We start from the raw sequence: 10,678 nt of genomic DNA on the forward strand, positions 1-10,678 counted from the left end.
GCAGGACAGACGGAACAATTGACGGAAAAAGTGTGGACTTTATACCAGTTTTTAAATTGTGTTGATAGGCCACGTAAAACCAGAGTTATGATAAAAAAAATATGCAATGTTTGATTTTCTTCCTGAATACTGTCGTTGTTTATATTTACTGCAGGAATAAACGGTAAAAACGGCGTTTTATAAGAAAAAAAGGCTCGAAAGCACTCTCCGCATGTGAGCAAAAACTCCACCCCCTCTCCCTTTCCTATTCGTCCAAAAAAGTACTATGTCAACCAATCAAAAAATGATATGGCAACGTCGCATCTAGTTGTTAAGAAACGGGGGGAAGTTTTAGGAGTGACGGCGGTGCTTTGAGATGTGAGAGATTTGAGACGTTTAGCGCAAATCTTGTGTAGTTAGTGTGTAGTGTAGTTTTTGTTGTGTGTGTCAGAACAATGAGGCGACTGCTGAATGTTACAGGTGTTACAGCAGTGATACATCTCCTGTTGTCAGGCCTGCAGGTATCAGGCTGTTGTTCTCCTTTATCTCATAGTGGACAGAAATTATTTTTTGGAGTGGCACAAATAATTTGTGTGGCATCAGATTTGATGCAGAACAGCTGATTGTTCTAAAAATAGTTTGAAATGTTTATTTAAAAAACCGCCTTGGCTGCATTAAAAAAATAGCTGCAAAAAACGTTTTTTTAAAGAAGTAACTATATAATTAATTGCCCAGCATTGGTCATTATATACTATATTTTGCAGACAGAGAGTTACAGGACTCTCTCCCAGACCACAGACTCATAATACAAGTCAGCGCTTTTTTTAAAAAAGAAAGAAAGTTGTGCTTTCAAAATTGGAGTTCAAGTTATTTTTACTTCCAATAGTGTTAACATACTACACAGGTCAATGACTAGATTTTTTTTTTTTACATTTTCATTGTAAGTGGGCTATAGCAGTTTATTAAAAGTAGTCTAACATAAATGTAAATGCTGTAATTTGATTATTTTAATAAACCATGTAACTTGGATGGATTAGATGCCGGCGTGACCACAGTGCACACGTCTGATGTCGCTCACAGTGGTCCAAGGGATCGCTCAGGGAGTTTGTGTGTTCGCTCAGACACGTGAAAAATTAGAGGGAACATTGGTCATAGACCAAAAGAACAAAAGTTCAGTTTCCTGCAGGTACTTACAAAAGCAACTAAAGGAGTCGCCCCCTGCTGGCAATTAGAAAAATACAGGTTTAAATGAGTTCCCCTTTGGCTTCACTTTTCAAATCTGGAAGCTACTCATCTTTTACATGCAGTCTTTGTGTGTACCCATACACCAGGAAACAGATGCTCAAAATTATTGATGTTTTAATAAAACAATTTCAGTTTACAATTCAAATGCATCAAAAACATTTAAATAACAGAAAACAAGGACAACATCTTAAGACAATTTCAGCAGTTCTATATTTATATTTGCTAAGTTTATCAATTAAAGAAATAATATTTAATAGGATCCTCCACTTTGTGTCTGGGTGAGTAGTGCTTTACAGATGGTGGGAATCACTTTATTAGTATCTTTATCATTTGCTGCAATTCTTCATTGGATTTTCCTGCAGCTGCTCCCATGTCTGTGTCAGAGTTTTGTTCCTTTCCTCCACAGACTGTGCTCTTCACATGAAAATGCAGGAAAAACACAATGCTACTTTATCATTCTCATACACTTACTTTACTCATGCAAGTCATTTGTGGAGTTCAAGAACAGTCTGCATACAGTACAAAGACAATGCTAACCTTTTCTGAAGGTAGAGATTGCAGGTTTCCTTTAAGGTGTCGTAGCTCAGAGTTTGCTGCTGTCGTGTGGACTCAGGATATGAAACAATGTGCTGCTTAAAGATGTCAGACTCTGCAAAACGGAAGACGAAAAGCTGGCTCTGGCTCCTTTCTTCAGATGTAACACTGCAGCTGGTGTCCTGGTCACCTGGATGAGAAATAAAAAAAAAACTTTATTTACAGTATTGTTCTAACATTAATCCAGGAACATGCTGTTATCATAAAATGGTGTTTGGGTTTACCTCGTATGAACAGACTCTGCTGTTTGGAGTTTAGCGCATAAATTGGACTGTGGGGAGTCGTAATGAGATGAGTTGTGGGAGGAGTCAGGAAGCACACAGTGGTGTTGTTGATGACATCTTGGATGGACATTTTTCCACTCCTTTGCATTACAAGTGACTCACAGAGGCAGGAGAAATGAGACAGTAAGATAAGAACTTAAAGTCATTAAAGGGAACCTATTGTGTTGATTTCCTAGTGCTTACTTCTATTTTTGAACCCTATTCCAGTAGCTCTGCGTGACTTGCAGTTCAAAATAACCCATTTATCTTATACTAGGTCCACTCAACCTTTACATCATAAAGGTCCAATGGTGCATTTAGTCAGGGGCGTAATTTCCAGGGGGGTTATGACCCCCCTAATAATCAGACCCAGCTAATATAACCCCCCCCAATAAAATTATGAATGATCTTGCATAAATAGGCTGTTGATTTTCTTTACTCATTTCAGTTATTACCAGCAAAATAGTTGCATGTTTAATCATCTGGGAATTTACCCAGATTTATTTATTTATTTAGACAGAGATCTTGACACCCCCCAATGTTCAGCACAAAATTATGCCCATGCATTTAGTGCAGTCTCAAGCCTGAGCTTTTGTCTCACAAGGGTTATTTGCCCATACACTGACCTCATTATAAGTATTATGGCAATCCATTGTATATTTTTATCAACAGCTTGAGTATTCCTACCAATCCCTGCAGGAACTGTGCTGACGCAGTGACAGTTGGGAGGTCCTTGCTGTCCTTTGGCCTGAACAGACACATAAAGTGATGTGTAAACATTTAATCTAATACAATGCCATGCTACCATGCATGTAAAACTCAGACAACCTTTCAGAGAGCTGCTTTGTGCTGGGTTTTGTCCCCCGCCCAGTTGTGACGGTTTGAATTGCTCCACTTTTACACAATATCAAAAGATGGACTTTTTCAGCAGTAAAAATCTGGAAGTCATCATCAGTCACAAGGCAGCAATCCACAAACTGTACCCTGAATAAGGCGCTGTTTGCTTCTGGCATTAAAACGAGAGACAATGGAGCCCCTGGAAATAAAAACAAAGAGGAATAAACAGGCTAAAATTAGTTTAGAATAGAAATAAATAAAAAGCTTTAAGACTTTTAGCCTCATAGATATTACATCAGAGACTGTGTATTTGTCTGCTATCTGACTCGTGCTAATTACTGTTTTCAGTCATGTTTTTGTTGGAGAATAAATATATCTGTCAGCTTACTGAGAACATGATTATTAGCTGAACTGTGTTGTCATGTGCACAGCTGGATGCGTGTTTAACTGTGGAAGCACTTAATAATACTGACACTGTTGTGTCAGTATTATTAAGTGTCAGTAAGGGAGACAAAAGGATGTCTGCCTTTTCTGTCCATGTGTTTGCAGAGACACAGGATAGAAGAAAATGGATATTCTGTGAGGAAACCAATCATTGCTTTTCATCTAACTTCCTGAGAACATCTGATTTTTTTGTATAAGAACTTTAGAATATATTAAAAAAAAGCCCTGCCAATTTTACAGGCCCCTTTAAATACACATGCGTGGGTAAAACTTTGGTGGCTTTTGATTTATATATATTTTTTTTAGTAGTTTTGAGCCCTCATATCTAACTAAAGTACAAGACGATTTTAAACTCATTCCTGAGTGTCATGAGCTAGAGCCAAAGTCTTTTTTTTCTTCAGCATATTACTCATATTCTCATTCATATTACTTTAAACATCAATATCATGGGATATACCATAGTTTCAACAACGGCAGCAATTTAATATTGAGGTAGAGAAACAGGAAAAAGAATTGGTACCCTGATAATTTACTGGAGAAATCTTCCAAAATTGCATTTGAGTAAACTTTCAGCGGTCATATCACCACTTGGGATAAGTTGCTTGTCGAAGGAACTCATATGAGAAGTTTTGATACAGGGCTCACCTTTAGCATTCATTCCTTTCGGGGGGTTAAAGTGATTTCCTATTCTACACATTCTAAACATTCTGACTATGAAATGGAGAAGCAAAATAGAATGTGAACTGATGTTCACATGTTCTATTTTCCAGATTTCATTTTAACGGAAAACAAGAATGTCTCCAGAAACTCTGTAAACTCCCAATCAAAGAAAGCTCTGGAGAATTCAGCCATGGTGACATTTTAGAGCTGCCCCGTAGGATTTACTCACCGGATCGCCTGTTCCAGACACACACCAAGGCATCACTGAGCCCAAGAGCGATGTAGCGGTTGCATTTACTAACAGCTGAGCAGAGGATTTCCTTTGCGTTTGGCCACAATACATCTGGCATCGGGTCCACATCTGCATCAACAGAAGGCCATTCCAAAACGTTAAAATAATCTCACTGGTGTAAAGAAAAGTATGCTGTAATATCAGCACTCTTTAAAGCTTTTGTTCTTAGTATCTAGACTTATCTCTTAATTAATAAAATATCATACTTGGGCTGCTCTTTGGTGGTTTTTTTAGGAAATACTGAAGAAGATTACAGCTGCCACTCCACCACACAGCAACAGCGACAAGTAATCCTAAGAAAAGGTCAGACAATGAAAATGACATTAACAGGAGCATGGTCTGCATACAGACTTGAATATGTCTTTAATGGATCTGACTGTTGAATGCATAACGAATACAATCCAAAGCAGGAGGATACCCTTGTGACTTTCAATCAGTTAATCAATCATACATATAAGGTCAGAAAGACAGAAGGATCATTATTGTGGAAACTTCCAAATGGGTTTGACATATTTAAATTACTGTTAAGCAATTAAGCAATAACACTTAATGTTACAAACCTGGCTGAAACTCTGCTTTGCTGTCACCAGGACCACAGGGCAGAAGAAAGTGCCACGTGCAATGTCTGGAAAAGATTCAGTAACTAATATGTAACAAAAGAGAGATAATTGTTTGCAGACAGACAGATTACAAATGCTGGAGTACCCACAGGTGAGTTTTATTTACTCTTTATATTAAGATGTAGAACTAACTCATCTTATGTCTTTAATACTGGATTTGCTGATAATGTAGTGACTGGTTTGATTAGTGATTCTTTGCATTTCTGAATGAGTCTGTTAGTGTCATTCTAGTTTTCTTTAGTTAACCACATGAGGTCTTAGAAGGCAACCACACAGGAAGTGAGGAGCACCAATGTGGCAACTACAGACCACTAAAAGTCAACAACATTCGACGACTTCAAACGACTACGAGCAAAATATCTGCTGGCGATGCAAAGTGGGCAGATTTTTTAATTTTCAGGTGAGCGAGCAGGATGACATTTACAAATATAAACAAAATGAGCCTATAATTATTATCTAATACAGACAGACAATCTGCAGAATATCTGTGAACTCCCAATCAAGAAAAGCTCTGGAGAATTCAGCCATGGTGATATTTTAGAGATGCCCCGTAGGATTTATTTTAGACAAACAGACTGACCAAAACAAAACAGAGCATCCAATGAAAGCAGCTTAGCTTTGGAATGCTGATTGTATTGGCATGAACTTTATCACACCTTGGGCTTTCATTCATTTCCTTTCTTTTTCCTTCATCTGCACTGAAGGGCGGCTTCTCCAAACGATGGCTGCTGCTCCTGATTATGTCCAGAGCCAAACAGTGCATCAGAAAGTCTGTTGGCTGCGACGTCTCAGGTGGACTACTGAGTGCCTTCTCTGCCAAAAAGCAGAAACATGAAGGTCAGTTGCTTGGCTGCATTTTTATTTCAATCATAAAAACAAGAGATACAATACATAAAAACTGATAGACCCACATACATCTCTGCATGTTTGGTTAAATTATAGCACAGTGTAAATGTAATGCTTCTGCTCTAACAGAAAAGTTATACCTGTTGGGATTTTTGGTGGCCTGATTTGAATCATTACGGTAACTGGTGACCATTCAGATGAGTTTGGGTTCTGAGGATTAAAAAAAACAAAAAAACAGTTTATTTAATGTGTGATTCAGTCACATGCAATATATAGTCTCGATCAAAAGACTACTTGCAAAATGGCAAAAAGTCATATTCTGCATGGTTGGATCTTAACAAGGTTCCAAATAGAGCTTCAACATGCAACAAGAAGAAATGAGAGTGAGACAAAACATTTTTTTTGAGCATGCAATTTATTGAAAACAATACTTAAACTGAAACAGGCTGTTTTACAACTGATCAAAAGTTTAGGACCACATGCCTTTAAAAGGCCAAATCTGTGAAAAAAATGTGGATTCATTGTCATCCATTGCATACATTTGAAAATCCTAGATAACTTCCTTATTGCAACCTTCTGCATTCAGAAGGTTTTCAGAAAACCTGACCTCTGACCCTCACATTGAGGTCGAGGTGACTGAGATTCAAACTGAGATTTTTAATACATATACTTATCATATTAATTTGACAGTCCTTGTATCATCTTTCTTGAATTGTCATGTTCACAAAATTTTCAGAAAATTTGACTTCTGACCATGGCCTTGAGGTCAACGTCATGGATATTTGAACTTGTCTAAGATTTTTAGTAGATATGCCTAAGGTATTAAATATGAAAATCCTAGCTGGGTGTTAATGCTACTTGCCTTTGGTCTTAGCACTCCTTCCCAGAGTTCGGTACCCAAAACACATTCTTATTTCAGTTTAAACTGTGACTCATCACCTGTGCATTCTCCAACTCTTTCAGCCATGCTGCTGAAGGGAACTGGTAGATCTCGAGCCAAACAGCTCCGCCGCCTGATAGGATACGTAAAATGAATAAAATTTTGCATTTGATTGCAAACTCTGTAACTAAATCCCATCATAAAGACTAAAATAGAAGTTCATACTTACAACTGAGTGATGCAGCGCCATAATTTCCCCCTTCAAACAGTTCAAATGACAAACAAATGCTCCTTTTGTTGATATCTTCCTGTTATTCAAAAGAATTATTTGTTTTCTTTTTGAATAATTAAAAACAGAAAAATTCTAAGTGAAAACCACACCCTGTCCCAGTTATATAAGTCATTTAGTAAAATGTGACAATACACACCATAATGTTAGTAACGCAGAGGAGGTGTATCAAGTCTGAATGATGACCAAAGACTCTCGCAACACCTGTAGATGATAGCAGTGATGTCAGTATGATGAATAACATTTAATAATATAGAACCTGTTTACACACTTCAAAAAGCATTACTGTCTAAGGCAGTGGTTCACAAAATGTACAATTAAAATGGAGCATTAAATGCACAAAAAGGCATGAATTAAATAACATTTACTACATTAATTACATCAGATGCCCTGATTAACATACCAGTGGCTCAGACTGACTGCAAGAATAATATGACTTAAAAATGAACAGTTTCTTGGGTGGAGTTAAGTTATGCTAAGATTGTGCCAAGTAACCCAACAAGGCTCTTGGAAACCAAACATCCCTTCTTAGAGAAAATGTGCCTACTGCACAGATTCCTAACCAGAGGCAGCAGCAAAGTCTGATTGTGTGTGAAAGCGGTCAATAAAAAGAATAGTGACAGGAGCCTGTCCTATCTGTCATAGGGTGAGAGGGTGGGGTGCATCTTGGACAGCTTGCCAGGCCATTGCACGGCCAAATGTCAGTGTGCGTTTGCTAATCTATAAAATTCCAGCTGTCTGATATATTTTTATGGCAGATAATTGTTATAAACAGCAGAAGCAACCCAAGGAAAGCCTGGTGGACCATAACTCACCCATATCATCAACAGTGCCAAGCAGATACATGGTCTTAGACATACTGGTCATCTGGATAGATGTCATTTCCAGCCTGTCCTGCAGCCACCCTGCAACACGATTCAGAGATGACGCACACCACACAGACAAGCCCCCGGAGTGGCCGAGAGAGAGATACCTGCCGTCGTCTGAGCAAGCCAGGCAGTTGGTGTTTCCTGGGAGCTGACAAATGAGGGAAATAAGTCTTTATAGAAGCAAGTCTCACCACTAAACACCTTATATCGGCCGCTATTTTGAAACAATAACTTCATGAATTTCCTTAATCACAAATATGTGAAATTTCACGTATAGAATCACCAGTGAAATGAAATCTCATAACAAATGCTCAAAAATACTTACTCACACCTGTAAGTTGTATTTCTACAATCTTCCCACAGGTTTCAATTCATAATTCTTCAAATAACACATTTCTAAATTAGAATGAGTATGAAAACATCTACATTTTGTTTAACGAAACTGTTATTTTTATTTGACAACCTTTGTTTTCTTCATTGTAAAAAACGGAATAGCTCTGTTTGCTGGTTCAGAGTTGACTGGATATATTTCATACTGGTCTACACAAAAATCAAGTTCTCACTTTGGCCAAGTGCCAACAGATGCCATGATGCTACATGGATATAAAAATGTGAGAAAACATCAGATTATGAGCTTTAAAAATGTCTTATTGACAGTTTTCACAAAGTAAATCATGTTCTATTATTGGTTTGTTAAATACATATTTCTTTGGTTTAGGAATCAAATGCATGGTGTCCAAATGAGTAGATGTGTTTGTAACTCCCTGAAAAATGGGTTCATGAACAAAATTTCAATTTCATTTTGGGGTTGTTTTTCTTTTTGTGCTTAAAGAGGAATAAAAATCTAAGGACAAAATCGTGACTAAGGCCCTCATAATTAATGCATGAGGTAGTTAAACTTAAAACTTTACATGTCAAGATCTTTGTACCTGCATCATACCAGTAAGTTCCAAAGTAGGTGTCTCATCCCTGGATGTCTTTGCTTTATGGGCTGATTCCATTTCTTTTCTTGTGATGAAGAATAAACCTGGAGAGAGAATCGAGAGCTCTCATGTCGTCTTTGTTTACCTCCACAACAGAAAGAATTTTTTTTAGAAAGAAATAGATGTCTGTGAAATAAGACAACACAGACTCACTGCTTTAACTATATATAGATTTTACTCATCTGCCCCTTTATTAGCTAGAAAAAGCCCTGAAGTTAATTCAGTATAAAGTATTCCAAAAACATGTAGAATATGGTCGTTACTATGCAGGAAGTGAAACAGCCTTAAATGTCACAGTGGTAAAAGCTGATACTATTTATATGCCGCTGAAAGTATTTATTGGAAATAAATAAAATAACAAAATGAATCAGATTAGCCCTTTTCGTAACACTTGATGTTGTTCACTAAATACTTTAGAGCGTAGAGTTTACAACTTTACACACAGACTGATTCATACGGCCTAGATGTGGCTGAAAAAGAGTTCAGAGAGGTCACTGGTTGGCAGTGTTGGGCAAGTTACTTTGAAAAAGTAATTAATTATAGTTACTAGTTACTTCTTCAAAAAAGTAACTGAGTTAGTAACTGAGTTACAATATTCTAAAAGTAATTAATTACTTGAAAAGTAACTATTGCGTTACTTAAAAAAAAACAAAAAACGTTTAACCCTCTGGGGTCCAGGGTGTAACTGGCCATTTTTAACTACTTTTGATGTTTCCTCTACATTTTACCTTTAAAAACTATTTACTTTGCCTTGTTTGGTATCTTCCTTTTCAGCACAACCTCACGTGTCTGAATTTACAGTTATGTTTTCATTTTGACATACTGTATTAACACAATTGATCTAAAATCACACAAAATGTTTTTCATGTTTAATAAATCATATTTCATAACTTTAAATGCAAATATAAATGGTCAATTTTAAAATCCTATGCACAAGTTTTGCAAACAACAAAGTTATTTGCATCCATTTACCTTTTACCTTGATTTTCCAAATAACCATTTCAAACTATTTACAGAACAATCAGCTGTTCATTATTCAATAAGATGCCACACAAAAATAATTTCTGTCCACTATAAAGGAGAACTTCACAGCCTAAAACCTGTAGGTCTGACAGCAGCAGGTGTATCACTCCTTTTTCTATCTGGAGACAGCAGTCACCTCATTGTTCTGACACACAACACAACACTATCCACAACACTACACTCCCATCACTGCTGGTTAGCCTGGAGGCTAACAATGAGCTGAGACCACAGATAAAAAAAATCGTCATATAAAGCTGTTTAACTCAGGACAAAAAAGGGGCAGCTTGTAAAACAACTATTAGATCACAAACAAAAGTATTTTAGTGTAAGTGTAATTTTAGACCAGAGTGGAAAAGCACTGAAAATGGATATGTTGGTCTTACCTCAGCTTTGTGAACTCTGAACGGGCTTGATGTTTCACGGTCGCTATGACAACCGACTGGCTCCACCCCGACCGCGGTTTAAAGCTGCTTTGTGTCAGGAGGAGCTACACACCGGCGTGGATGCTACAGAAGAACGGTCACAGTGAGATCTGCAGCCCTGCGATCTAATCTATGTCTGAAGAAAGTGCATGTTCTACTCTTGTGATAAATGACTGATAAAATATTATTCTTATGTGCACTTTCTGTAAAGCAGAAAGTATATTTTTTTTAATATTTGGTAGCACTTTTTAATAATTTCACACTATTAAGCATTATTAAAGTATTGGTAAGGTATTATAGAGTACTTAATTTATCATTTATAGACATTGCCCCGCTTTAGTATGCCATTTATAAATTTAGATATATTATTATGACTATGATTACGATTGTTACTGTGATAGCTCTACATGATGTAACAGTAACGGATGGAGA

At 37.1% G+C, this 10,678-nt stretch overlaps 1 protein-coding gene across 4 annotated transcripts; it reads right to left on the reverse strand.

The window, feature by feature from the left end:
- Positions 1–1,325: 1,325 nt before the first annotated feature.
- Positions 1,326–10,403, reverse strand: wdr93 (WD repeat domain 93). 4 transcript variants are annotated; one of them, XM_040011143.1, is made up of 16 exons: positions 10,208–10,403; positions 8,759–8,845; positions 7,765–7,966; positions 7,089–7,153; positions 6,890–6,968; positions 6,720–6,793; positions 5,921–5,990; positions 5,591–5,747; positions 4,875–4,939; positions 4,521–4,607; positions 4,252–4,383; positions 2,910–3,117; positions 2,769–2,829; positions 2,043–2,199; positions 1,762–1,948; positions 1,326–1,638 (listed from the first exon to the last, which is right to left on the reverse strand). In XM_040011143.1, the coding sequence occupies exons 2-16, from the start codon at positions 8,783–8,785 to the stop codon at positions 1,551–1,553; spliced, it is 1,659 nt and encodes a 552-aa protein (XP_039867077.1). In that variant the 5' UTR covers positions 8,786–8,845; positions 10,208–10,403; the 3' UTR covers positions 1,326–1,550. The 4 variants fall into 4 exon arrangements, with proteins under 4 accessions (XP_039867077.1, XP_039867076.1, XP_039867075.1 ...); XM_040011142.1 differs by having other exon boundaries at positions 8,748–8,826; positions 10,208–10,402; XM_040011141.1 differs by having other exon boundaries at positions 8,748–8,845; positions 10,208–10,402.
- Positions 10,404–10,678: the final 275 nt, after the last annotated feature.

This window comes from Simochromis diagramma, unplaced genomic scaffold (genome assembly GCF_900408965.1).
Source record: "Simochromis diagramma unplaced genomic scaffold, fSimDia1.1 OVJJ01000603.1, whole genome shotgun sequence".
Lineage (NCBI taxonomy): Eukaryota > Metazoa > Chordata > Actinopteri > Cichliformes > Cichlidae > Simochromis > Simochromis diagramma.